The 26,508-nt window shown below is 51.3% G+C and overlaps 1 protein-coding gene across 2 annotated transcripts in view; it reads left to right on the forward strand.

The window, feature by feature from the left end:
- The window catches only part of CRISPLD2 (cysteine rich secretory protein LCCL domain containing 2), a 63,491-nt gene extending 49,662 nt beyond the window's left edge, over positions 1 to 13,829 (forward strand). For both annotated transcript variants that reach the window (XM_084905574.1, XM_084905575.1), the window contains exons 14-15: positions 3,743 to 3,876; positions 13,313 to 13,829. In XM_084905574.1, coding sequence (XP_084761700.1) covers positions 3,743 to 3,876; positions 13,313 to 13,367 — 189 coding nt within the window. In that variant the 3' untranslated portion in view covers positions 13,368 to 13,829. The remainder of the gene's footprint in view (positions 1 to 3,742; positions 3,877 to 13,312) is intronic.
- Positions 13,830 to 26,508: the final 12,679 nt, after the last annotated feature.

Raw genomic sequence — 26,508 nt, forward strand, 5'->3', positions numbered from 1 at the left:
TGAAGGTTAAGCATACTGAGTGGGACAACACGATTCATTATGCAATGACACAAAAAGCATATCTATGAAGCTATGAACACTAAGTCTACATGCACCAAACAAGATAGCAGCTAAATGTATATTAAAAAACAAACAAACAAACAAACAAAAACAAGCCCTTCCCCAAAGGGTAAGAAACATAAGAACTCGATACAAGTTGAGTGATAGCATAAAGCTGCCTTTCCCTATGTTTTAGGGTCTTTGAAAACACCACCTCCAGCTTTTGTTTCCTCATCTGACAGAGCAGAACAGAAGGCTCAGAATAACCCGTCCCATAACCTGCCCCAAACCCCACAAGCTAGTACATGGCGACGTGGGATGCCACGAGGTGTGTCTTGCCTTCGGCTCTCCCCATTCCATCCTGTGGCGCCTGAATGTACCTGCACACATAGGCACACTGATGTAGCAGGCATGTGGTGGAGCCTGTGAGAAGGCTTGGACTCATTCTTCAGAGGTTAGCGATGTGGGAACCACAGCGCTCATTGGCAGAGCATGGCGCACGGCAAGCTTTCAGTGAACGTGTGTTGAAGAACGGAATAAACGGAGATACTCCAGTGGTCAGTACTCAGTCAGCTCTCCAGAAAGCCAGCGGAGGAAGGAGGGAAGGAGAAAGAGCAGAGAGGAGGAGGCAGGGCGGGAAGAGCGCTACCTCCGTCCCAGCAGTCCTTTTCTGGCCTTGGTTTCTAGGTCACTCTGAATTCTGGGAAGTGGTGATGTCTTTTGGAAAATGTCTGTTTAGCTAAGAGATTTATTTTGGGAGCGTTGTCTCCAGATCTCCAAAGGGCCTCGCAGAGCCGCAGTCGCGGCCTGCTCACCCAGGGCACTTGGCAGACCCCTCGCTCCGTGGGGAGCTGCAGGCAGGAGAAGCATCAGGGTGTAGCCCCAGCACAAAGTCTGGGTCAGAAGACAAGAAAGAGTTCAAGCCCCACCTGAGGCATTTGCTAGTTGGGGGGATGGTGGGCAAACCCTGCCCCCCTTCCCCTCCCCCACTGAACCTCAGTTTCTTATCTGCCCTCCCTATCTCAGTGGTGGTTGGATTAGTTCTTATACTTATGCATCAGCATCCCCGGAGGGCTGTTCGAACAGACTTCCGGGCTCTGCCCCAGCATTTCTGACTCAGTGGGTCTGGGGTAGAGCCAGAGGCCGCCCCAGTGATGCTCACACACTGGTCCGGAGCGGCACTTAGAAGACCACCGGGTTAGAGATGACCGTCTCTTGAGAATCTTCAGTAATAGTGAGGGTGACAGAGAGGATTAAGGTGGTGGTCTTTGTCTGGTTACCAAACTCTTACTGAGCTCTCACTGTGTGCAAGGCTGCGTCCAGCCGTGGATCTTACTCAGTCGGCACAATGGCCGGTTGATGAGGTGGCCCCTGGGCAGAGGGGGCAGCTTGCTGGCTCTGGGTGGCGGTCGGGGCTCTGCTGCTTGCCAGTTAATCTCCCCGAGCCCCAGGTTGCCCGACTATCCAAAGGGACTGCTGAGAACCCCTGCATCGCAGGGTTGTCGGGAGCTGACTGCATCGGTGCCTGTGAAACGCTTGGCACAGGGCCTGCCTTGGTGATGCTCAAAGCTGTAGCTGATCCACCCTTTACATTGGAAAATAGAGATGCTGGGGCTTAAACTGGCCACCCAGGGCCACGCGGGCAGCGTGGGGGTGGCTCCCAGCCTCGCGGGGACAGGTGTCAGTAAATATTCCGATATCCGTGTTACTGGGGCCCCGTGAGGAGAAAAGGGACAGCCTGTACCTCGGTGAGAGGAGAGGTGTGGGAGAAAGCGGGGCGGAAAGGGAAGAAACTGTTGGCTCAGCCTCGGGGATGAAGATGTGAGTGTAGATAAGGGAGAACACCGGGCCTATCGCGTGAGAAAGGGCCGCCATGGGTGTGAGGTTGGCATGGGCCAGGCCACGGCTCCGCGTTGCCTCTGGCATCCGGAAGTCCTCAGAGCGGAGGAAAGGCCTGTCGCAGAGGGCACGCGGCCGGGGCACCGCCTCTTGGCAGTAGTTAGTCACCAGTCCGGCTCCCCAGGCAGGGGCGGCAGGAGGGCCAATGCGGGCAGCAGGGGTGTGGGTCCCCCCTGGAAACAGCCCCGGGCTCCCCTTCTGGTAACTCGGGTGGCAGGGTGAGCAATACCGGGAGAGAAAGAAAAACATGCCAGTTCGCTGCCAGCGAGGGCAGAAAGGGCGCTGTGCTCACTGACAAAGCTCGCCCGCGGTGCGAGTGTAGAGGCGCCCGATCATGCTCGTTTCTTTCCCGTCTCCCTGCCACCCTGCGGTGGCTGTCAGGGGGCTGCTTCTTCAGCTTCGAGGGCACAGACCCTGTTGAGAACTGGAGAATTGTGGGTCCTTTCCCTGGGGTGGTGACAGGATGCCTGGGACTGAGCGGCTTCCTGGGCTCAGGACCGGCCCCGGGAAGGTTCTTGCTGGCCCGACAGGCGCCCAGAGCTCTGCCTGCACCTCCAGGGCCTCACAGACCCTCGAGGGCCACCTCGGGCTAAGGAACCCTCCCTCATTCGCTTATTTATTGAAGAAGATAAGATGTGTAGGGGCAGGCCTTAAGAATCTGGCCTTCAGTTAAACCAGGTAAACCAATCATGGGAAGCAAGAAGACCGGTTCTCCAGCACTTAGTATGAATGTGCGTGGGCTCTGGGCTGTCCACCTTTTTTTTTTTTTTTTTTTTTAAATCCTCTCCTGAGGAATCTTTGATTTTAATCAATTTCCATTGATTCTTAGAGAGAGTGGAAGGGAGGGAGGGAGAAGAGAGAGGGAGAGGGGGAGAGAGAGATCAATTGGTTGCCTCCCACATGGACTGTGACCCAGACTGGGGATTGAGCCTGCAACCGAGGTACGTGCCATTGACCAGGAACCAAAACCATGCAATGGCTGGCACTCTAACCATTGAGCAAACTGGCCAGGGCACTCTCCACCTTTTTAACAGCAAGCTAACTTTCCAGGGGATGGGCAGCGACGGGTCTTCTGCAGGAAGCATTTTTCTTCTTGTGCAAATCAGCAGCTTCTCTGGAATGAACTGGTTTTTTGAAGGACGAGACAGCGGCTGAAGGGCAGATCTGGAAGGCAGAACCCCCTCTCCCCTCACCGGCACCTAGAATAAATCCAGACTCATGCTGTGGTCCTCACAGCCCCACGTGCCTGGCCCCTGCTCCCCTCTCCCACCTCTCCCCAGGGCCTTTGCACAAGCTGCTTCCTCTGCCTGGGATGCTCTGCTGCCCTGAGCTGTTGCCATGGCTGTGGCTGGCTCCTTTTTGTCACTCAGATCTAAGTGCAAATGGCCCACTTTCCCTGATTAACCGGCCTAAAAATGCCCCGCCACTTAGTCATGTTATCTCACGGTCTGGTTTTATTTGTTCATAGCCCGAGTTATTTGTTTTTGAATTTGTTTACTTGTCTCCCTTCACTCTGTGAAGGCAAGGTCTTCGTTTCGTTCCCTGTGGAATCCCCCTGCATCTAGGACAGGGCCCAGCACATAGTGGGTGCTCAGGGCATCTTTGTTGAACAAATGAATGAACGAACAAACGAATGAATGATGGAGGTCTCTCTGGAAAGACCACTGAGGAATCAAGGTAGTGATGGTCCTTTCCTCAAGGTTGACATGGCCACCAAGCAGGAGGCTGAGCCCCAGCAGGAGGCTGACCTTCACCCTGGAGCCTGGCCCCTTGACATTGACCACAGCTCCTCCTGTGCTTTCAGACTTCGAGCATCTGTAAGACGGCCGTGCACGCGGGAGCCATCAGGAACGACAGCGGGGGCTATGTGGACGTGATGCCCGTCGATAAGAAGAAGGCGTACGTGGGCTCGCTCAGGAACGGGGTCCAGTCTGAAAGGTAGGACTGCGCTCCTCACCTCTCCACACCCAGGGCTGGCAGGGGTGCCCCCGGGGGGCTGGCAGAGGGCCCAGGACGGTGCCCGTTAAGATGAAACTTGGGCAGACTTGCAATGTTCTTATGAGAACATCCAGGAAAAGCCTGTACTTTCCTCTTCCTTTCTCTTTTCAGAATAGGAGCTTGTCTCTTTCTATTACCAATGCATGATTTTTTAGAAAATTTAGGAGCAACAGAGGAGTCCATAGGAAAACAACCACCATCACCCGTCACCTGGGGGAGTTGCTGTTAGATTTTTGGTGTCTAACCCTGTGGTCCTTTTCTATGTGTGTATGTGTACCTACCTCTCCTGCCCCCCACAAACAGTGGGTTCCAATTATAGTTACACTAGAGGACACTTTGTGCACTCGGGGGCAGTGGGTTCCTCAGCCCGGCCTGCCCTCTCGCAGTCCAGGGGATGTCCACCTGCCACCTTAGGCCTGATTCCTGAGAAGCCAGGCTTGCTGCTCCTTAGCTCTGCCTTGCAGGTGGGAGAGGCTCCCGCCACCACCACTGCACTTGCCCGCCGTGAGCCCGGCTTCTGGCTGAGCGGCACTCCCCTTGTGAGAATGCACTGACCACCGGGGGCAGCTCCTATGTTGAGCGTCTGCCCCCTGGTGGTCAGTGCACATCATAGCAATCGGTTATTCTGGTTATTCCACCATAACGATTGCTGGGCTTTTATATATATATAGATAGTGGTTCAATATGGCTCCATAATAATGTAATTACATATCCTATCAAATAAAAAGGAAATATGCTAATTGATCATCATGCCCTCACAAAGATGGCAGTGCCCACAGCCAATAAAGAGGGAATATGCTAATTGACTGCCACACCTTCACAAGATGGTGGCACCCAGTCCTCTCAGTCCTGCCTCATCCAGCCAGAGTCCCCCAGTCCCCTCAGCCCTGCAGGGGAAGGCATTTGGGGGTGATCAGGCTGGCAGGAGAGGACAGTTGGGGACAATCATGCTGGCAGGGAAGGAGTTAGGTGTCAAACAGGCCTGTAGAGGAGCAGTTAGGGGGGCTATCAGGATGGCAAGCAGAGTGGTTAGGGGCAATCAGGCAGGCAGACAGGCAAGTGGTTAGGAGCCAGCAGTCCCGGATTATAAGAAGGATATCCAAGGGGTTCCAGATTGGAGAGAGTGCATGCTGGACTGAGGGACACCACCCCTTCCCCCATCACAAATTAATGCACCAGGCCTCTAATTGTTACATAAATGAGAGCAGAGAGTCTGGAGGCTCTGCTTCTTACCAGCTTTGTGACCTTGAACTGCGGCCTGATTTCTTTGAGCCTCAGTTTTCTCACTTGTGATATGGGGATAACAACAGCCTCTACCTCACAGGGTGGTGGTGGGGATTCGCTGAGACAATGCCCAGCCCTTTTTACAAGCACACCGGTCATACTGGGGCAGGACCTGCCACAATGACCTCACTTTAATCTAAGTACATCTTTAGAGGCCCCATCTCCAAGTACAGCCCTGAGGGTGCTGGGGTCGGGGCTTCAGTACGTGAACTGGGGAGGGGGCTCAATGCAGCCCATAACACAGGGGCATGCTGAAGACTTTACATTTGAGGGCCCTCTTTAGAAAAGGTGTATAAATCAAGAACACAAGATGCGCTAAGGCCCCTTGGACCTTAAGGTCTCATGGCTCCATCCTCTCATCCCCCCTCCTCCCCCCATCCTCCCAGAGCTCGCCGAGCCTCCGGGCGGAGCTGTGCGTGAAGACCTTTGCGGAATCCCATGACGGGAATCGCACACACTGCACAATCACTGCCCTCAGCCCCGGAAGCTACAACTAACGGCTCACGCAATTTCTCCCTCCGCATTTGCAACCTTTGTTTGGGAAAAGCTTAATGAAGGGAAATTCCACTGATTTAACGGGAGGGAAATGAAGCCGCTGATGAGGTGGAATTTCCTGGCCAGGCTGGGAAGAAATCCCAGGACACCAATCTGTCCAGCCCTTTAAGAGAAAGTGGCGTGGTGGGCCGGCCTTTGTTCTCAGCCTGTGCCATCCTGAGGACATCGCCGCAGCTCCCAGGGCTGCAAAAGGGCTTAGTGTGTGGCCTCCCAAAGGGGGGTGTCTGGGGAGGGCAGAGGACCTAGACAGGGTCTCAGGGTCTCAGAGGGCTTCTTGTTCACTGTGACGCTCCCCTCCCCAGGGGGGCCCGTCATTCATGCTCTCTCCCCGGGGACCCACCTGAACGGCCACTCCCATTGTGAGCGTCGGCCAGGCAGCCTTGCCCAGGCCCGACGTGGCTGCAGCCCGCTGCCGGGTTCAGAAGGTGTTAGTGACTTTCAGAAAGGGTCAGTGAGCTTCCATAGCGCCATAGCGGTGACTCTGCTCCCCTTCTTCCCCGGGCTCTTCCCTGCCCCTCACCCCGCATCCTACAGTCTGGAATCTGTGATGATGTTTGCTCAGGTTCCTCCACTTTCTGTGCCTCGGCTTCCTCGCCTGAAAGGGGGAAATGATAGCTCCGACCCCTGAGTGGTGGTGAGGTTTGGGGAACTCATCCTGGGCTCCCCAGGCCCGCAGCGAACCCGTCAACCGGGTGCTGGTTAGAAGAGCAGATCCTGGGGCCACCTCAGACCCGCAGAGTCAGAAACTGGCTGTGACCTGCCCTCGGGGGTCCTGAGGCACACTGGAGGGCGAGGACCCCTCCTGTAAGGGTGATGGAAGGGCACCGTGTCCCTGGCACACGTAGCCAACACTGTACCTGATTCTGACATGTTGCCATTAAGAGTCTTCATTTACTACACGCGGTGCGCCAGGACCTGCACGGGGTCCATGGCACCCAGATGTCAGGGTCCACCCTGCATGGATGGAGGGAAGAGGCTGGGCCAGAGGGCACAGAGGGCCGTTGGCGTTTGGGACCCTGGTGCATTGTGTGTCCTTGGGGAGGCAGTCTCCCCCAGCCGAGGTCCCGCTGCATCAAATGGTTGCCGTGACGATGAATGAGATGGTACATGATCATAGGCATGGCTCATAGTAAGTGTCCGATGAGGCTGGTGGCCCTTCTCCCTGTGGCATACCTTCTCAGGTCTGCTGTGCACCTCACGATGTTAGAAACAGCCTTAGATATATTACCTTTCAGGACAAGGAAGAGGCTTGTTAAGGAATTCAGTCTTTCCTCTTGCATCCGTCCTCCCTATATGCATTCACATCAGATGCCTTATGCAGGGCGAGCCCTAGTGTCCAGGCACCAGGGTCAGCAGGGAACCTGGCCTGCCCTCCACCCTCCTGGGACTTGTAGTTTGGTCAGGGAACAGATATGGAAATATTGTAGTGGCGGGGCACTCGGTGGTTCTGTTATAGAAGGAGGTACAGGGAGCTGGTTGTGTCTAGTAGGACCCCAACTTACCGTCCAGACGTGCCTGCTTGGTGACGTGGCTGCAGCAGATGCGTGGACATCTCCATTGTGGCCCTGCCCCATGTCCCCGTGTTCAGATGGGACCTCAGCCACCCTCTACACAGATCCCAAATTGAGACATTTCCCCAGAGCCTGTCCCCTTAGGGCAGTGGTCGGCAAACCCATTAGTCAACAGAGCCAAATATCAACAGCACAATGATTGAAATTTCTATTGAGAGCCACATTTTTTAAACTGAAACTTCTTCTAACGCCACTTCTTCAAAATAGACCCACCCAGGCCATGGTATTTTGTGGAAGAGCCACCCTCAAGGGGCCAAAGAGCCGCATGTGGCTCGAGAGCCGTGGTTTGTCAACCACCGCCTTAGGGAATGTGGGGCCAGAGGGTGGCTCTGTCCCCAGTGTCTGCTCGGACCCTGGAGTGGTCACATCCGGTCTCAAGGGAGATGTGGGCCCTGGCCATTAATTCCCAGCGAACTGGGTTCTAAAAGTAGGGAATCCTTCAGTCACTCAAACCAACAAAACTCCTGAACAGCACTGCCAGCAAGCGGCCAAAAGTTGGTTCTGCTTCAAAGTGGCATCGGTTTATGGGTGGGGAATGTCTGGCCCTCGGGCCATAGAAGGCCTGAGAAATAATTTGTTCTGGCCCTGCCAAGGCATTGGGGTGAGTTGGTTACATGTTTGACCAAATATGGCAGGCTAATTTTTAGGCTGATGATTTTGTATGGCCTGAAAATGATGTTAGAAATACCCCCATGGCCCTTGGCAGGAAAAGGCTCCCACCTCTGTCCAGAGGAGGGTTCCCTGAGCGCTGTGAAAGGTGGCCGTGCCGAACTGGGACAGCGTACGGGGACCGGCACCTTCTCTCACACGCTGCCCATGGAGGAGAGCAGAGGAAGGAAAGGACGTCAGAAAGAGCTTTTGGTGTGGGGACTGGGCTTTGTGCAGATATTCTGAGGAAGAAGCTGGACATATGGGTGAATATCAATCAATTCAAGACGTTTTCTTAAACCAGGACCATTTTTAAAGACAGATTTCACAAGGAGATTGAGAAATACGCCAATGGTGACATGGACAATTCCTCGACCCCTCCCAGGACAGGTCACCCTGCTCCCGGAACGGCCAGCTGTCCTCTCTCTAATCCAGTCTGTGTTGGGCGGTGCCAAATGGGGGTCTTCTCTCTGACAGGGGGAGCCTCTAGGACGCAGCCTTCACTTTGCAGCTCCCTGTGGACCTGCAGGCCCCGCCTCCAAGGGGCTCCCACTGCCATCTGGTTCTCCCAGACTATTCATTTCCAGGGATGGCCTGACCACAGCCTGTCCATTTCGGATGATGGTTAGGAAGGGGTCCTGCATTCTGAGTCCATATCCCACTACACCTGGAACAGGTGTGTCACATGAAGCAGATGTGGCACCTTTCAGAGCCGTGGTTGCCTTCTGTCCTGGAAGAACCGTAGAGATCCCGAGGGGGTGGCTGCAGGGAATGGATGGACAAGTGAGGTCTTGACGGATGCAGGCAGCATCTGCTGTGCAGTGAGTGTGTGCTGGGCAGAGCTGCTGGCACGGGGTGAGTGCTAGTGGCAGGGGCAGGGTGATGGCCATCAGAAGCTGGGGAGTCATTCACCAGGTGGAGACCGGGGACACCCCCGAGGCCACAGACCTTCCCCAGAGCACCTTGTCACGGCTGGTCCGGTAGGTCAGAGGCTCCTCATGCACTGAGTCAACCAAAGGGAACTCCCCAGAAGCTTCCCAGGCCAACTCAGCTCCTGCAAATTCTGTGGGGAATTTTCCTGTTGGTTTCCTCCCCCCCTTCCCTCCCTTCCTTTTCTTCCTTTCTTTTTCCTTCCTCTCTCTTTCCCCTCCTTTCTTCTTTTTAAGATAAGATTAGAGAAACTTCAAAAAAAATATGGTATCTAATATTAGAAATTACTGTCATTGAAACCCCAACACCTAGGAGGGAGCTACTAAACACCCTGGTATGCTTCTTCCTGGTTCTTTTCTGATTACACACAAGCACCTTCTTTTTAATTTCTTTTTATTTTTATAAAAGGGGACTGTGCTGTCTGTCTCGTTCTGTTGATTCCTCAGTCAGCCACAGGCTCTGAGTGTCTTTCCACGTTAGGCTTGCTGTGGCCACACTGTTGTCCCCGTGGCTACATGCCGTTCCCTTGTGTGGACAGACTATCATTTCTTTACCCAGTCAGAGGACAGCGGTGCTGCTTCCTCTTTTCTTTTATTAAACAACACGGCAAAGAGCATCTTTGCACAACCCTTGTACTTTATGGGCACTTTCTTTAGGTAACTTCCTTTTGGTAGAATAGCCACGGCCCTCACGTGGATCTCTCTATGCACAGGATGTCTCTCTCTCTCTGCTGTTTGAACCCTGCCCCCAATGGCTCTCCATTGCAACAGAGAACAAAACCTCTCCTCTGACTACGCAAGGTCACGCCTGCGCCAGCCCTGCTCACTTCTGTGCCCTCCCTTGGTGCATTGCTCCTCCTCAGCACAGCACTGCCCTCACCAGCTTTCTCTCTGTTCCTCGAACATGCCAAGGTCACTCTCACCGAGGGCCTTTGCTCCTGCTTTATCCAACCCTGGACGCTCCCAGATCCTCTATGGTCCTGTGGCTGGAGACCCCCCCCCCCCTCTTGTCATTCAGACCTACACACGAAGGCCACCTCCCCGAGGAAGCATCCTTTTATCTGCTGTCCTCCTCCCAGATCTGGTGTGATACCGTTGCCCTGGGTTTTATTTCCCTCCCAGAACCCACCTCTCTCTGAAATTATTGCCTACATATATTTAGCTGCTTATTCTCCCGCAACCCCCCGCAAGCTATAAATGATATGAAGGGAAGAACCCCATTAGTTTTGCTAACACCATGTCCCCAACACCCAACCCAGTGCCTGGCACATAGTAGGCATTCAGTCAACATTGGTCGAATGACAGACAAATTGCTAGGGTCAGCAGTTTGTTGAGAACTAATTGAGGGATTTTTAATACCCTTGATATGAAAATTGCTCAATATCTTTTATGAAAATTGCCTAGAAATGCTTTATCAATTTACACTCCCTTCCCATATGTATGGGAGTTACAAGCTAATCCAAAAATAGAATCAGAGGGCAAAATTTAGGAAACGAGGTTACCGTATAATTTCTCAAATCATACTCATTTCAAAATGCACAACTGTTGGCTTCCCTGGGGAGCCTGGTGCTCAGTGAATATTGAGGTGTGCACAAATGGGCCCACTGAAGGTTTTGAGCAACCAAACGGGGCTGGGTGGGGGTGGGGGGCGGGATTCTCTGCCCGTGGCAGTGCATGGGCCACACTGGCGTGGTGCAGTCAGCATGGTGACTCATGTGCGAATGAACACATGCCAGTTCAGTGGGCCTGCTCTTGCCTCTGAGCGGGATGAGCTGTTCAGTGGGGCTGCTTGGTAGGTCCAGGAAGATGTCCAGGTGCCTTGGGGTACCTGTCTGGACGATAGCCTGAATGGCCCCCTGGTCCCTGGGTTGTTTGGGGCCCTGGGAATGGGAGAACCCCCTGCCCCATCAGGAGCCAGAGGAGACCCAAACCCTGGTCATTTTCTCCAGTGTGGTTGGCCCACCGTGTAGAAGGGCCAGCTGCCTTGTGGCTCCGGGTGGTTCTCCCAGACTCTTCTTTTGGGCGAAGAATCCAGGGAAATCTTGCAACTGGAGGCCTGAGGAGGGCCTGCAATCTGAGCTCCCCAGAAACCAGCAGGGCAGCCGGGGGTAACCCAGCCCCTGTGTGGCCACTCTCCCTCTGAGTTGTCTGCTGGATGGCTGGCTCCTAGGCCACGGGGCCAAGCATCTTGCTCTTTCTGAGCCCTTGGCCTTCCCTCACAGCTCCAGCTCGCCAAGGGCTCCTATCGGATCCACATTTCAAAAGTTCAATCCCAGGGTAGCCAAAAGCCTGGACTTGCCATGGGGAAAGGGGAAAAGGGGAGGCATTCCCAGATGCCTGTTCCCGGAGGATCCCTGACCTTGTGAATAGCCCGAGAGGGCGAGGCCAGCTCTCCTAGTCCAACAGTTTCCATTCTGGAGGGGGCACTCTGAGGAAGTCATGCTTGGATCATGCTGGGCTTTCATCTTACACTCCAATGCATTCATAATGAGCAAAATGCAAATTTAAACTGTTTTTCCCCAGTTTAGATCAGCTGAGAACACAAAGCTGGATGATTTGCTTGGTTGATAGGAGTTGTCAATTGGTACCGTCTTGATGGAGGGCAATTTGAAGAGCTTCCAAAATTACAAATGCCCACAACCTTTGGTCCAACCATTTCACCTCCAGGAGCTTGTCCACAGGCTCCCTCCTACATATGTAAAAAGCCATGGATAAGGTTGTTCTCCTTAGCACTGTTTGCAAAAACAAGAGATTGGAAATATTATAACTAAATACCTATTTAAAAGGACTGTTACCTATAGTGTAATACTTCAATAGAACAGAAGACTATGCAGTTGAATAAAAAGCCCTAGAAAGGTCTCTATGGGAAGACAGCCACCAGCAATGACTGGAAGACAGTAGCACCTGTTGGGGAGAGTGTGAAGACAGTGGAACCCCTCAGGGATTGCTGGTGGGAATGTAATAGGTGCAGCCGCTGTGGAAAACCAGTTTTTAAGAAAATTTTTAACAATTTTTTAAGAAATTGGAGAGGCCATTTAACATACAACCCAGCAATTTTGCACCTAGTTTTCCACCCAAAAGAACTGAAAACCAATGCCCACACAAGCACTTGTCTCTGCATCCACTCCATTCATCAGTTCATTTTGTTAATTAGATTCCACGTGAGTGAGATCACATGATACTTGTCTTTCTCTGACTGACATGTTTCACTTAGATAGCAGCATTATTTATAATAATCGAAGGTGGAATCTAAATGTCTATCAACTGAAGAATGGGGTACACAAACGTGGTATATCCACATAATGGAATATTATGTGGCAACAAAAAGGAATGAAGTACCGACTCTGCTACAACATGGATGAACCTCAAAAACTTTATGCTAGGTGAAAGAAGCCACCCACAAAAGGCCACATAGTGTAGGATTCCATTTCCATGAAATGTCCAGAATAGGCAAATCCATGGAGAGAGAAGTTCCCAGGGCCTGAGAGGAGGGGAATCGATAATAATAAAAGTAGAATATGTTAGTTAGTCCAGATAGCTGAACAACCCTCTGGACATTTTCCTGACAAAGCCGTGGTGGCAGGGGCCGAGGCAGAGGTGGTTAGGGGCGATCAGGCAGGCAGGCAGGTGAGTGGTTAGGAGGCAGCAGTCCAGGATTGCGCAAGAGGGATGTCCAACTGCCAGTTTAAACCAGCAATTGGACATTCTCTGAGGGGTCCCAGATTGCAAGAGGGTACAGGTTGGGCTGAGAGACCCCCCCTCCCTATGCACGAATTTTGTGTACCAGGCCTCTAGTTGATTATAAATGGGCATGAAAGATCTTGGGGGTGGGTGGGTGGGGGGGTGATCGTAATGATTTAAAATTAGATTGTGAGATGATTGCACAATCCCCTCGCCTGCAAAATGGGATACATAATGGTACATACTTGGGGAGGAAGGTAAAAAGGCGTATGCAAAGTACTTTGCACAGTGCTCGGCACAAAACCTGAGTGCATTCGGTGTGCCCATTTTAATGACAGCAGCACATGCATTATTGTTATAATGCCAACTGGTTAATCGGTCAGCCAGATGGCCCCTCTTTGGGTTGACAGGTGTTAGCAAAAACCAGGCAGGAGTTTTGGAGGGTGAATTCAATTCAGACAGACTGGGGCCAGTAAGTCCCAGAGTTAAAAAAAAATAACTTAACAACCCTGACCTAGATTCAGACCCAGGCAAAGAGAATGGAATTTGCCAGCTGTTCCTGGCCGGGGCGGACTCTGTTTCCAGCAGCTGTGGAGAAGCGTCCCTCCGCCATGGTCCTTCCCCCGCGGGGACACGAGGGACACCCAGCCCAAGCCCCTGTGGAAATCCACCCTTCCGCAGATAACACGCCCTCCCCTTCTTTTGCAGCTTGGAGGCGGCTCGGGACGGAAAGGCCTTCCGGATCTTTGCTGTCAGGCCGTGAACGTGCAGTGCCGGGGCGAAGGGGGTCTTCCAGAGGGCGTCTGGGTTTTGCTTTTTGTTTTTATTTTATCATTTGGGGGTGGGCTGGGGACATGGAGTGGCAGGAAGCTTCCTTTGAGTGAGTGGTGTTCGGTGTCACATCCTTGGTGCCTTGATTTCATCTCCGGGCCGTGGAGACACAGCATCCTCTGGGGCCTGGCCGGACAGCTGGCGACTGGTGCTGCCGAGGCCTGGCGGCCTCCATCCGCTGCCCGCTCTGCTCAGACAGTCGCTCAAGAGGGTCCTCCTCATGTAGTCTCCTGGGGAGAGAGGATTCCAAATGCGTGGAGGGAGCACCGTTCTCGGGGATCCTGGGGTGCGGCCTCCAGGGGTGCTGGAAGAGGCAGACTGAGCCCACGCAAGGGGAGTTTCAGGAATGGGGTAGAAGGTAGTTATTTAAAAAAAAAAAAAAAAAGATTTAAAACACAGTCCGTTCATATCAATGGAGAAAAATGAGTTTAGTGTTTGCTGGTCAGACAAATGGGCCGGAACAGGGTGCTGGGGAAGCGAGACTCAGGCTCTGCCTTGGCAACTGTCCCGGCTGGCGCCCTGCCACGCGCAGGCGGATTCTATATACAGCAGTGCTGGTTTATTTAGAGTTCAATAGTAACTCCAGAGGTTTATCTTGTCTTTGTCCTTCCCTTCGCCCATGTGGCCGTCCGCTGTCCTGACGTTTGGTCTCGTTGAGGACTAATGAACCAGGATCCTTTCTTTACCCCCTCCCCATCGTGGCTCACACACCGGCCCAGACTAGTTTAGGTGTCATAGTTCACAACGGGGTATTTGCTTTGCAAGGGATTCTGTTTGAAGCCCACTTTTTTAAACTCCTCATCTCTGTTGGTTTCACCGAGTTAGCTAAGAACAGCCGAAGAAGAGGTGTTTGGTTGCTGCTTTTAAAAAATGACAATTAAACGTGCAGATTCGCCGTCTGTCTGGTGACCTACTTTTTAGCAGTGGGAGGAATGGATTCCTTGGTACCTTCTTCGCCGAGGTTAGCAGCGCTGGGAAGAGGAACAGCCTGTGGTTATGAAATGGTCCTGCGGCCTCATAACCACAAGAGAGAGTAACACTCGAGAAGGATTCCTCTTCCTGTTTTTGTGGAGCAGCTCTTGCCAAATGTTCCTGAGACTCCGAGGAGTGCGGTGCTCTCTGGCTTCCTTCACTTTACAAACGTTCTTCATGAGCCCAGACCGAAACCCACAGTGAAATAAAATACCCCTTTGTAAACAGTGTTTCTTTGCAGAAGGTAAAATTCCACCCTCCAGCGTCAGGCTGGCCAATAGATCACTTTGGTGGACACCAGTTTCAAATTTGATTTCACTCCCCATCAAAATATTTCACAGGCAAAGGAATCACCAGAAAACACACACACACACACACACACACACACACACACACAACTGGTGCTTTGAGTTCATTCTTAATTAATGCAAAAACGGAAGGGGAACGGTTCTCCCCTCCCCCCTCTGGGGAGTCGGTATAAGCAATGAAGCTCTTTGCTGAACGGCGCTGAGATCCGTGGGACCATGCTTTTGCTGTGTGCATTGTGGGCTGGGAGTGATGCGTAGGTCCTGACTGTTGGACCCCAGATGTCAGAGTGAGGGAATCTGGCCAGCCAGTCAGATATTGTGTCTGGTTCCCTGCAAAGGCCCGAGTCCTTGGGAACTTTGGGTGTTACCTGCTCAGCTGTTGGACTCCCACTTGTCCGTCACCAGCCTTTGGTGGCCGTGGCCGTGGCTGTGCTCTGTCCCACCTGCCAGGTTGAGTGACAGCCCCGGGGGCTCTCCGTGGCTTTGCTTTTGAAGCCTTCCGCCCACACGAGGCAGAACCTGAGGTTTCTGGAGGAAGCAGACCTCGTCCCTGTAGATCATGCTCCCAGGTCCCCGAGGGCCTCCGTGAGCGGGCCCACCGCTCCAGCAGCTTGCCCAGAGCCAGACCTTGTGTCTCTTTCATCCTCACGAACATTTCGAAACTGGAACCATTTTTCCTTCTGAAAATGAAAACCAAGACCACAAATGATAAGCCCTTGGAATCAGGGGCCGCCTCTAATTGTGTGTTTCGAGGTGCTCCCTGATTACACCCATTGCACCATCGGCACTTACCCCATAAAGAGATGGTGAACCAGGCCAACAGGGTTTCCGGGTGCCCTGCCCCCCGACATGAAAAGCTCCGGTTCCCTCCGGATTTCTGTCCCCCTGTGTTCTGAGATTTCATACCGTCTGTAGGCTCACTCGGCCCGCAGCTTACATGTGTGCTTTTTTTCTATGAAAAATGATGTATTTTACTACTTCCTATGTACAAACGTTTACTGTAAAGAAAAGAATTATTTTGTGCTTTGCATGGAACAGGGACCACATTGCTATTGTTTCAATAAAACTGGTTTGATTTCTAAAACATCCCTGTGACGCCTCTTTTATGGAGAAATCGGGACAGTCTGTGAAGTGCCGCTGCTGAAACCTCCCACAGACGGTTACCTATTCTGTGTGCGCGGCTTCTTCCGGGAAGGAGCGTGGCGGGGATGCCAGTGACGGGGTGTTTCCGGAGGCTCTCGGAGACCTCCACCTGATGAGCAGGAAAAGGTGTGGCTTCACGTCTGTGAAATCACGCTGGGTGGGGAGACTTGTCTAATTCAGATTGTGGTCCAGCCGTCGTGCAGGGGGCCCGGGGTCTGCATTCCTTGGGAGCTCTTGGTGATGCTGGCATGCTGATCCCAGTCCGACTCTGGAGGTGCTTCTGGGGCGTCAGCTCAGGGAGCCCAGGACACCCCGGCAGCCTCTCTCCAGCCTCTCCCCTCCCCTGTGGTCATGGCCGGGCCACAGCTGTGCCCACACACGGATGTGAGGCAGGAAGACGGATGGCAGTGGAAGGACTTCCTCCCACGCGCTCTCTCTTTAATCAGGGAAGGACATCTTTCCTGATGTCACACAGTAGGCCTGTTTTGAAATCCCTTTCCTCATAAACAACCACATGTCTGTTCCCAGATCTGTCACAAGGGACTGTTGACAGAACAGGAAGGTTTAGAGTGGGAAGAGGGGAACCAGGGGCCAGGAGCCCTGCCTTTACACAAAGATGTGCTCTCGTAGGAGGAGGTGTGATGTGAGGGAAGAGGCGGAACTCAGACACGCCTGAGCTTGGACCCCAGCTCAGCGCTTTCCCTGCTGTGTGCTGCCGGGCAAGTAGCCGAACCTCTCTGAGCCTCGGGGTCCTCCTCCACAAAAGGGTGAGGATAGCAGTGTCACCTCCGCAGGGTGGTCCTGTGGACCGAATGGGGTCAAACCCGAGACATGCTCAGTCCTTCGCGTGCGCACACAGCTGACGCAGATGGTCACTCCCATGGTTTTTGCAGAACTGATGCCAATGACAGCGTGGCCCAGGGAGGCCGGTCTGGAGTCGGCAGCTCAATGGGCATGAGCAGAGTAGGGCCGATGGGCCAGGTGCAGAGTGTTACCAGGATGGAGACCCCCGGATGCCTAGCAACGGACACAGCAGCAAGCCCTTGCAGGACCATTCCTTCAGCATTGACACACTCAGGCCTCAGCTGCATTTCCGCTCCGGGCCCAGAGAAGCAGCAAAACCAGGCAGAGTACAGCCATGGCTGACATCAGGACCGGCTACAGGGATCAATGACCCGCTCCCTGGAGCCTGCCAATCAGCAGAAAGCACAATTCTGAGGGGACACACCTGGAAAGCTGATGAATATTCTATGGAGATCCTCCCTTGAGACCTCAGTTAGAAGCCATAAAGACGAGGACCCAGCAGGGCTTCCTCTCTCCCTTTCCCTCTCCCTTTCTCTCTCTCCCTCTCCCTCTCTCCCTCTTTCCCTCTTCCTCTCTTCCTCTTTCCCTCTTTCACTCTCCCTCTCTCCCTCTCTCCCTCTCTCCCTCTCCCTCTCCCTCTCTTCCTCTCTCTCTCTCTCTCTCTCTCTCTCTCTCTCTCTCTCTCTCCCTCCTCTCTCTCTCTTCCTCTCTTTCTCTCTTCCTGTCTCTCTCTCCCCCTCCTCTCCCTCTCTCCCTCTCTCCCTCTCCCTCTCCCTCTCTTCCTCTCTCTCTCTCTCTCTCTCTCCCTCCTCTCTCTCTCTTCCTCTCTTTCTCTCTTCCTGTCTCTCTCTCCCCCCCCTCTCCCTCTCTCTCTCTGTCTGTCTCTCCTCTCTCTTGCTCTCTCTCTCTCTCTCTCTCTCTCTCTCTCTCTCTCTCTCTCTCTTCCTCCCTCCCTCCCTCTCCCTCCCTCCCTCTCCCTCTCCCTCTCCCTCTCTCCTCTCTTCCTCTCTCTCTCTTCCTGTCTCTCTCTCTCCCCCTCTCCCTCTCCCCTCAGCTCCAAGAGCCCTTCTTTTGCTATGACTTGTTTCCTGAGCCCATTTCTTTTACAGCTCACTTCTTCTATCTCTGTGACTTTTTCTTTCTTCTTTTAAAAAAAATAATCTTTATTGTTGAAAGTATTACATACAGCCCCCTTTTCCCCCGCTTGACCCCTTCTGGCCTGCCCCAGCCTCCTACTTCTGTGACTTTCTAAAAATAAACGTTCTCTTATCATGTGAGTCTTAGCTCGGAATTCTTCTCTTAGCCGGAACTCAAGGCAGAGAGGAGGTTAACACCTGGTGCCTTTTCCCGCCACTAACGCCGTCAGTGACAGAACTGTCCAAAGATGAAACGGCTCCTGGGAACGGGGAGGGAGCTTCCCGTCTCTGGAAGGACACAACGGAAGGTAAAAGAACCTTGGACTAGATGGACTTTAAGGCTTTCCCTCATCAGTCCTGCCCAGAAGAGCCCGGGAACCCAGGGCAGGGGTGACACGGAGCTATTGAATTCTGGGTCCTCAGGTCATGGCAGCTTCATGCCATAAAGGAAAATAAACAAACCAACCCCTCGGCCATGTAGGTGGTCCCGAAGCTGCTATGTTTTAGTGGGTTGATTTTTGTTTGTACGTTTATCCACCTTCCTTCCAATTTTTCACCCCAAGCCCAAACCTGTCCTAATCTCTTAGACCTTAAAAAAATCTTTTAGACCCTTAAAAAAATAAACCTGGTGCCAAAGGCGCAGGTTTTGAAAACCTCATGACATTCCTTTCACTCTTTCATCTTGGCCAACTGAGCTGGTAGCAGCCTCCAGCCAAGAACCAGGGAGACGGGCCCTTAAACCAATTCCCTCTGTCAGCGCCTGGCCCGGCTCCCGGCGGCAGAGAGCTCCCTGCGCTGCGGCCACGCTGAGCGGGAAGGGGCCGGCGTGGCCGCAGGCAGGCCCCCAGCTCACCTGCTTTCACCTCCTTTCGCCCGTCCTGGCCCTGGTCCCAGGGATGCGTCCTCTCCACCCCACCGCCCCCACCCCTGTCTGACACAGGAAGGTGGCACAGAAATCCATGGTGTCAAGTGCCTGCGAGGGGCCAGGAGGGCACCGAGTATAGTATATCTTATTTAATAAGCACACATGTCTTTCAAGCACTTGCCTATTCAATTATATCTGTCAAATATAATTCAGGTGCTGTTTTATTTTCATTTGTCAAAGTGTCTATTGGAAGTGCATTTATTTATTTATTTATTAAAATATATTTTATTGATTTTTTACAGAGAGGAAGGGAGAGAGATAGAGAGTTAGAAACATCGATGAGAGAGAGTCATCATCAGCTGCCTCTTGCACACCCCCTACTGGGGATATGCCCGCAACCAAGGTACATGCCCTTGACCGGAATCGAACCCGGGACCCTTCAGTCCCCAAGCCGACGTTCTATCCATTGAGCCAAACCGGTTTCGGCAGGAAGTGCATTTAGCTTCATGTGATGGAGGTGCCCCACCGTGGGAGGTGGGAGGTCTGGGGGACAGTGCTTGGGAAGTCCCCGGGGACCAAATTCCTCCACTTCCGTCCTGTCAGCCTCCACAGGGTCTGTGCCTCATGGAAGGACGACTGACGCTTCAGCTCCAGCTCCTCCGGGTTGGATGTCCTGGGAGAGGAGAGTAACTTCGGGGAAAGGCAAGGGCACTTCGGCAGCTCATTTAGTCCCGTTGACTTCAGAGATATTTTATTTTTATTTTTAAAATATATTTATTACTGCCGGGACCGGTTTGGCTCAGTGGATAGAGCGTCGGCCTGGGGACTGAAAGGTCCCGGGTTCGATTCCGGGCAAGGGCATGTACCTTGGTTGCGGGCACATCCCCAGTAGGGGGTGTGCAAGAGGCAGCTGATCGATGATTCTCTCTCATCGATGTTTCTAACTCTCTATCCCTCTCTCTTCCACTCTGTGAAAAATCAATAAAATATATTTAAAAAAAAAAATAAAATAAAATATATTTATTATTATTTATTTATTTATTTATTTATTTATTTATTTTTACAGAGAGGAAGGGAGAGGGACAGAGTTAGAAACATCGGTGAGAGAGAAACATCAATCAGCTGCCTCCTGCACACCCCCTACTGGGGATATGCCTGCAACCAAGGTACATGCCCTTGACTGGAATTGAACCTGGGACCCTTGAGTCCGAAGGCCGATGCTCTATCCACTGAGCCAAACTGGTTTTGGCGAAACATTTTTTTTTTTATCTTTTAAAAAAATTATTGTTTAAAGCAGTGTTTCCCAAACTTCTCTCATGATGAGAATCACCTGGTGGAGTTGTTAAAACACAGATTCCTGAATCCCAACTAAGAAGTGCTAAACTAGAAATTTTGGGAACATATAGGTAAAATTGTATACTTAACTAGTGCTCTAAGACAGATTTTATATACAGAGCACTAAGTTAGGTATGCAATTTTACCTATATGTTCTCAAAAATTCTAGTTTAGCACTTCTTAGTTGGGATTCAGGAATCTGTGTTTTAACAACTCCACCAGGTGATTCTCATCATGAGAGAAGTTTGGGAAACACTGGTTTAAAGTATTACAAATGGTAGTACATATGTCTCCCTTTCCCCCCCAGTGACCTTCCCCCAGCCTCCCCTACCCCCCGGCACATGTCCTCAAATCCCCCCCACCCCCAGTGTCTTGCGCCCCTATGGTTATATGCATGCATACAAGTCCTTCCCCCCTCTCCCCAGCCTTCCGGCTGTAATTTGACAGTCTGTTCAATGCTTCTCTGTCCAGAGACATTTTCAAGTATAGACTGACCAATTGTTTGTTTTTCCAATTTTCTGCAAAATGTCTCACTCTTTATTTTAAAGATACTTTCTTTTTCAATTTCAGCATAGATATGCAAGGTGTCTCCCCCAAAATGTATACGCACTTTAAAGGTTGATAGCTCAGTTTTGAAGATGAAATGTATTTTAATAAACGTTGCCTTTATAATTATTCAAAGTGTGTGTATGCATGTTTTTGGAATACCCTATAGATTAACGAGTTCCTGTATCTGGTCATCATTGGGCAGTCACTGTTGATTGTCTGTTTGTTTTGTTTTGTGAATCCTCATCTGAGGATATTTTTTTTTCATTGATTTTTAGAGAGCATGGAAGAAAGGAGAGAAGGGGGAATGAGGAAAGGAGAGAGAAAGAAAGGCAAGGAGGGAGAGGGAGAGGAAGGGAGGAAATCAACCATTGATTGGTTGCCTCCTGCAAGTGCCTTGACCAGGACCAGGGATCAGACCTGCAACCCAGGTATGTGCCCTTGACTGGGAATTGAACCTGGGCCTCTTCTGTGCATGGACCAGCACTCTAACCACTGAGCCACACTGGAGAGGGAGGTTGTCTTTTTTTCTTGAGCAGGAGTTGGTAAATTTCCCCCCTCCCCATGTAAGAATTAGATCCAGAACCTCTGAGTGCCTTATCCCATGTTTCCTCTTTAGTCTCTCATGGTTTACACCTTTGACATCTTCTCAATATGACCTTCTGAGGGGCAGGAGGGGAACCGGGAGCCAGATGGTGTGAGTTCAAATCCCAGCTCAACCATTTATGATCTGGAAACCTCTCTGTGGCTCAGTTTCCTCCTATATAATATGGGGACAATGGGAGCAGCTACTTCGTAGGGTTGTTATGAGGCTCACACAAGTGAACACAGCTTTTAAAGCAGCATTTGGAAGCCTGGCACATAATAAGCACTACATGCATGGCAGTGGTTGACGCTACTTAACCCATTATTCTGGCTTCTCTCTCGGGGAAGGGAGACCACAGCAGATCTGCAGGAATAAAGGATGCAATGTTAGCTTTGAGTTTCTAAGCAGGCTTGTTTATTTGTTTTAGCTTTTCATTTTGACCTAATTTCAGACTGGCAGAAGCGTTGCAATAGCAGCTTAAAGAATTCCCGTATGCCTTCACTCAGATTCCCCAGACTTCACCATCTCCGCCTCCACTCGAATATTTCCCTTCTCTCTTTCTTTTAAGAGGGAGTTGCAGATATGAGACACCGCTTATCTCTAAAAGCTTTAGTGTATGTTCTCCTAAAGGAAGGACACCCTCCTCGTAAGAAGGAGGCATTTTCTTACATTTCCCGATATAATTCTCTAAGTCAGAAAATTAACATGGATGCTTCTAGGATCTGGCCTGCAGGCCTTATTCGGAGTTCGCCGATTGTCCCAGGAATGTCTGTTATGGCAAACGAAGCTCTCACCTCAGGAGTCGTTTTCAGGTCTTTTCTGTGTCCTTGAATTTGGACAAGCAGCTCGCTTTATGTTCTTTTATAAGGTTGACTTAAAACAAAACAAAACAAAACAAAACAAAACAAAACAAAAAAAACATTTACTGTCCAGCTGAAACTGGTTTGGCTCAGTGGACAGAGCGTCAACCTGCGGACTGAAAGGTCCCAGGTTCGATTCCGGTCAAGGGCATGTACCTTGGTTTCGGGCACATCCCCAGTAGAGGGTGTGCAGGAGGCAGCTGATGGATGATTCTCTCTCATCGATGTTTCTAACTCTCTATCCCTTTATCTTCCTCTCTAAAAAAAATTTAATAAAATATATTTAAAAAAATTTACTGTCCAACTATTTTGTGGAATGTCCCCCAGATTGAGTTTGGCGAGTGTTTCTTCGTCACCAGCGGCAGGCTGCACGCATCTGGCAGGAATCTCCCAGGAGTGGCGTGTGCTTCCCAGCGTGCCTGCCTGCTCGCCCTGTGGCTGTTGATGGCAATTCTGACATCTTGGTCAAGGTGTCTGCCAGGTTTCTCCAGGTGAAGGGCCTATGTTTTTTGCAATAAATCATGGCCTGAGAGAGAGAGAGATAGTGAGAGTATGTAAAAACCCAACACCCCATAAAACCTTCGCTCACAAGGCTTAGCCTCTATGGATGACTCTTGCCTAAGCAAACACTTTAAGGTGCTTTCGAGTGGTGGCTCTCCTAGTTCCTCTACATCTCCCACATTTATTAGTCACTGTCCTATAAGGAAACATTTTCCCTTTGCCTCTATTCATTTATGTATTCATACACACATATCTTATAATTTTGTAGATATATGCATTACATATTTTATACTATTCCCTACACTGAGTGGCCAGATTATTATGATCTCTGAACGCATAATAATCTGGCCACTCAGTATTATATATATATATTAGAGGCCCAGTGCATGAATTCATGCATGGGTGGGGTCCGGCCAGCCTGGCCAGGGGGAGGACACTTGGGCGGTTGGCTGGCCTGTCTGCTGGTCGAACTCCTGGTCAGGGGGACAATTTTCGTATTAGCCTTTTGTTATATAGGCCAGTGTTTCCCAACCTTCTCTCATGATGAGAATCACCTGGTGGAGTTGTTAAAACACAGATTCCTGAATCCCAACTAAGAAGTGCTAAACTAGGATTTTTGGGAACATATAGGTAAAATTGCATACCTAACTTAGTGCTCTGTATATAAAATCTGTCTTAGAGCACTAGTTAAGTATACAATTTTACCTATATGTTCCCAAAAATCCTAGTTTAGCACTTCTTAGTTGGGATTCAGGAATCTGTGTTTTAACAACTCCACCAGGTGATTCTCATCATGAGAGAAGGTTGGGAAACACTGATATAGGCTACACACTAAGTAGCCAGATTGTTATGCATTCAGAGATCATAATAATCTGGCCACTTAGTGTATATGTATTATACACACACACACACACACACACACACACACACACACACACATATTGATATGGGGTCATTACTTGTTCTATACAGTTGGTTGCAATGCTTTACTGTCATGTTTTAGTTTGATGCTCAAATCCTCCCAGATTGGAACCACGGAAGCTCCTTCCAGCTGCCTCCTGTGTGCTGTTGACGTGGCCCCATCAGTTCTGGCACAACTTTCTGGCACAACAAGATGTTCCCGGCTCATCTTGTACTTTCCTTGTCCTGGTCTGGGAATCAACCATTTCTCGGAGGAGCCCTAGTTCCTTTTAGTAGAAATGATATCTAAATAGACATAAAACTCTCTGGCAGAGGAAATAGATTGAGGGGAAAAGAGGGTTGTGTCTCAAAACCCAGATCTCAGGAAGCACACAGCACATTCTGGAAGAGCCCGGATCTTCCCCGGCCAAGGCTCTCTGACAATGGGAGAGCAGGAGCCTAGACCCAGGGCTGTTAGCAGTCCGAGGGGCTCCTTGCTTTCATGAGGGGCAGCCCTTCCTACTGTAGAAGCTCAGAGTGCCTGGTGCTTGCTTTCCCAGGTTCCCTTGCAGCTAGGGTGCACGCAGGTGACATGTTTCTGTGTGGCCGCCTTGGGAGCCCCTGATGCAAGGAAGCTTGTGTCCAGAGACTTCTCTCCGAGGAGCAGTGGGGGTTTTAGGAGTAGCAAGGGGTGCCAGATTTAGACCAAGTAAAATAATAACAATAAAATATTATCTGGAACATACTCTCACTAGAATGTTAACCATTGTTTACCTGCAATTCAAAGTGAATTGGGCCTCCTGTGTTTTAATGTGGCAGCCCCAGCTAACAGGAGAGTCCAAACGCCCGACCCAGGAGCTGTGTGAGCAAACCGTGTTGCCCAGGGCCCAGCCACCCAGCAAGTGGCTTCCACCATACCAGTCGATGGCATACCTTATGTGTCATTTCTGGCTGCAGAACCTTCCTGTCCGACCCTCCAGCCCTCCCTGAGATGCTATGGGATCCTCCATGTCCTTGTTACAAAAGCCTTTTCTTCAGGGAGATGGGAAGGGCTGCCTGTGAACGCCTCTCGTTGTACTGAAATCAGGTGGGGACGAAGGGAGGACTCTCCCAGGTTAGTCCTGAGAAACTGGAGTGGAGAAGGAACTTGTTCCCCGCTTTTTCCCAGAACTTGCAGAATTCCCCAGACCGAAGCCATGCATCTATCCATCCATGCATTCATGCATCCATGCATCCATCCATCCATCCATCAATCCATTCTTCCATCTAGCATTTACTGAGCACCTGAAAACAACAACAACACAAATGTGTCCGCTCCCCTGTGAAACTTTCCTTCGTGTGGGAGGAGGGAGCAGCACACGAGCACAGCCGGTACACATATCATCAGGTGGGGAGTGTTGTGGGAGGGGAATGCCAGAGCCGGAGGCTGTTGGTAGTTTACATTTAAATCAGCTGGTCGGGGAAGGTGAGGTGGGAATCACTGAAAAGGGGAAAAGGAGAGATGAAGGTGAGGGAGTCGCAGGGAGGGTATCAGAGAGAGGAGAGTTGCAGGTGGAGGAAGCAGCAAACCACGGTACCAAGACAGGAGTGTGCTCAGCCCAAGGGAATCCAGGAGGGCTTCAGGGAAGGGGAGGGAGCAGAGCAAGAGGTGAGACCTGAGGGCGAGAGCGGGTGGGCAGGTGAGAGAAGGCGGCAGGCTGGGGGAAGGACTGGGGCATTGCCTCCAGGGAACTGGGAGCCATGGAGGGTTCGGAGCCTAGGAGAGGTGGGCTCCAACTTCTGTTTTTATAGGAATGCCACCTCAGAGGGGGTAGGGTGTGTGTGTGTGTGGGTGGGGGGAGGATGAAGAATCCACTGATTTAAACTTGAAACAAGAAAAACTAGGATGCTTTTTCTGAATGACCAGTTTTAATCGGCCGAGTTCATTAGAGATAGGGAATGGACAGGACTTGAGAGCTAAAGGTCCAGGTTGATTATAGAAAAATAAAGATGCATCTTTTCTCGTAAACCTGGGCATGTGGCTTAAAAATTCATGCCTCCTCTTTAAAAAAAAAATGGTTTTTTTTAAAGAGAAGAAGGGAGAGGGATAGAGAGTTAGAAACATTGACGAGAGAGAAACATTGTTCAGCTGCCTTCTGCACACTCCCCACTGTGGATGTGCCCACAGCCAAGGTACATGCCCTTGACTGGAGGAATCAAACCCGGGACCCTTCAGTCTACAGGCCAATACTTTATCCACTGAGCCAAACCAGTTAGGGCTTCATAACTCTTTTTTTTAAAAAAATAGATTTTGATTTTTTTTTACAGAGAGGAAGGGAGAAGGATAGAAAGTTATAAACATCAGTGAGAGGGAAACATCAACCAGCTGCCTCCTGCATACCCCCTACTGGGGATGTGCCCACAACCAAAGTACATGCTCTTGACCAGAATTGAACCTGGGACCCCTCAGTCCACAGGTCGATGCTCTATCCACTGAGCCAAACCGGTTAGGGCAATGCCTCCTCTTATTTAATCCTCTCCACAAGCCCCCGAGGCAGGTGTTGTATCCCCATTCACAGGTGAGGAAACTGTAGCCCAATGAGGTCTGCCCGTGGAGCACCTTCGGGGTAAGTTTGCTGGCAGCTGGAGTTGCCTCTGGCTTGCCTTTGCGTTTAGCGGGACTTTGAAAATCAAGATGGAAATTCCAAACCCGGCCTGCCCTTCCTCTTGCCTGTGCCGCCCCTCCCCCCGCCTCCCCGGGGCCTGGACCGCTGCTCTGGCTAAATGGGTCGATGGAGGATTGAGACGGAAGCATGTGCTGATGGGCGTGGACACATGCTAACCGGTTTTGCCCCAAAATGAGATGACCTTGTCACTCAAGGGTGTGTGGGCATGTGTGTGCAAGGACAGTTAAATGTCCCAGAGAGGCCCCAGGATCTGCTGGGAGTGCCTTCCTCCCCTGGCTGGCCTGGTGGCCCGAGCAGGCACGGAGCCGGTGTGATGGTCAACACACCTTCCCTGGCTCCCGAGGATGACCGGCCCGCGTCCGGGGGAGGCTGGTCGAGCCAGGAGACGTCTCATCCCAAACGGAAAATTCAGACCACGTTTCGCCGTCACCACTGCCATTTGTCACTGGAC

Source organism: Pipistrellus hanaki (assembly GCF_964339955.1).
Source record: "Pipistrellus hanaki genome assembly, chromosome: 15".
In the NCBI taxonomy this organism is placed as follows: Eukaryota; Metazoa; Chordata; class Mammalia; order Chiroptera; family Vespertilionidae; genus Pipistrellus; species Pipistrellus hanaki.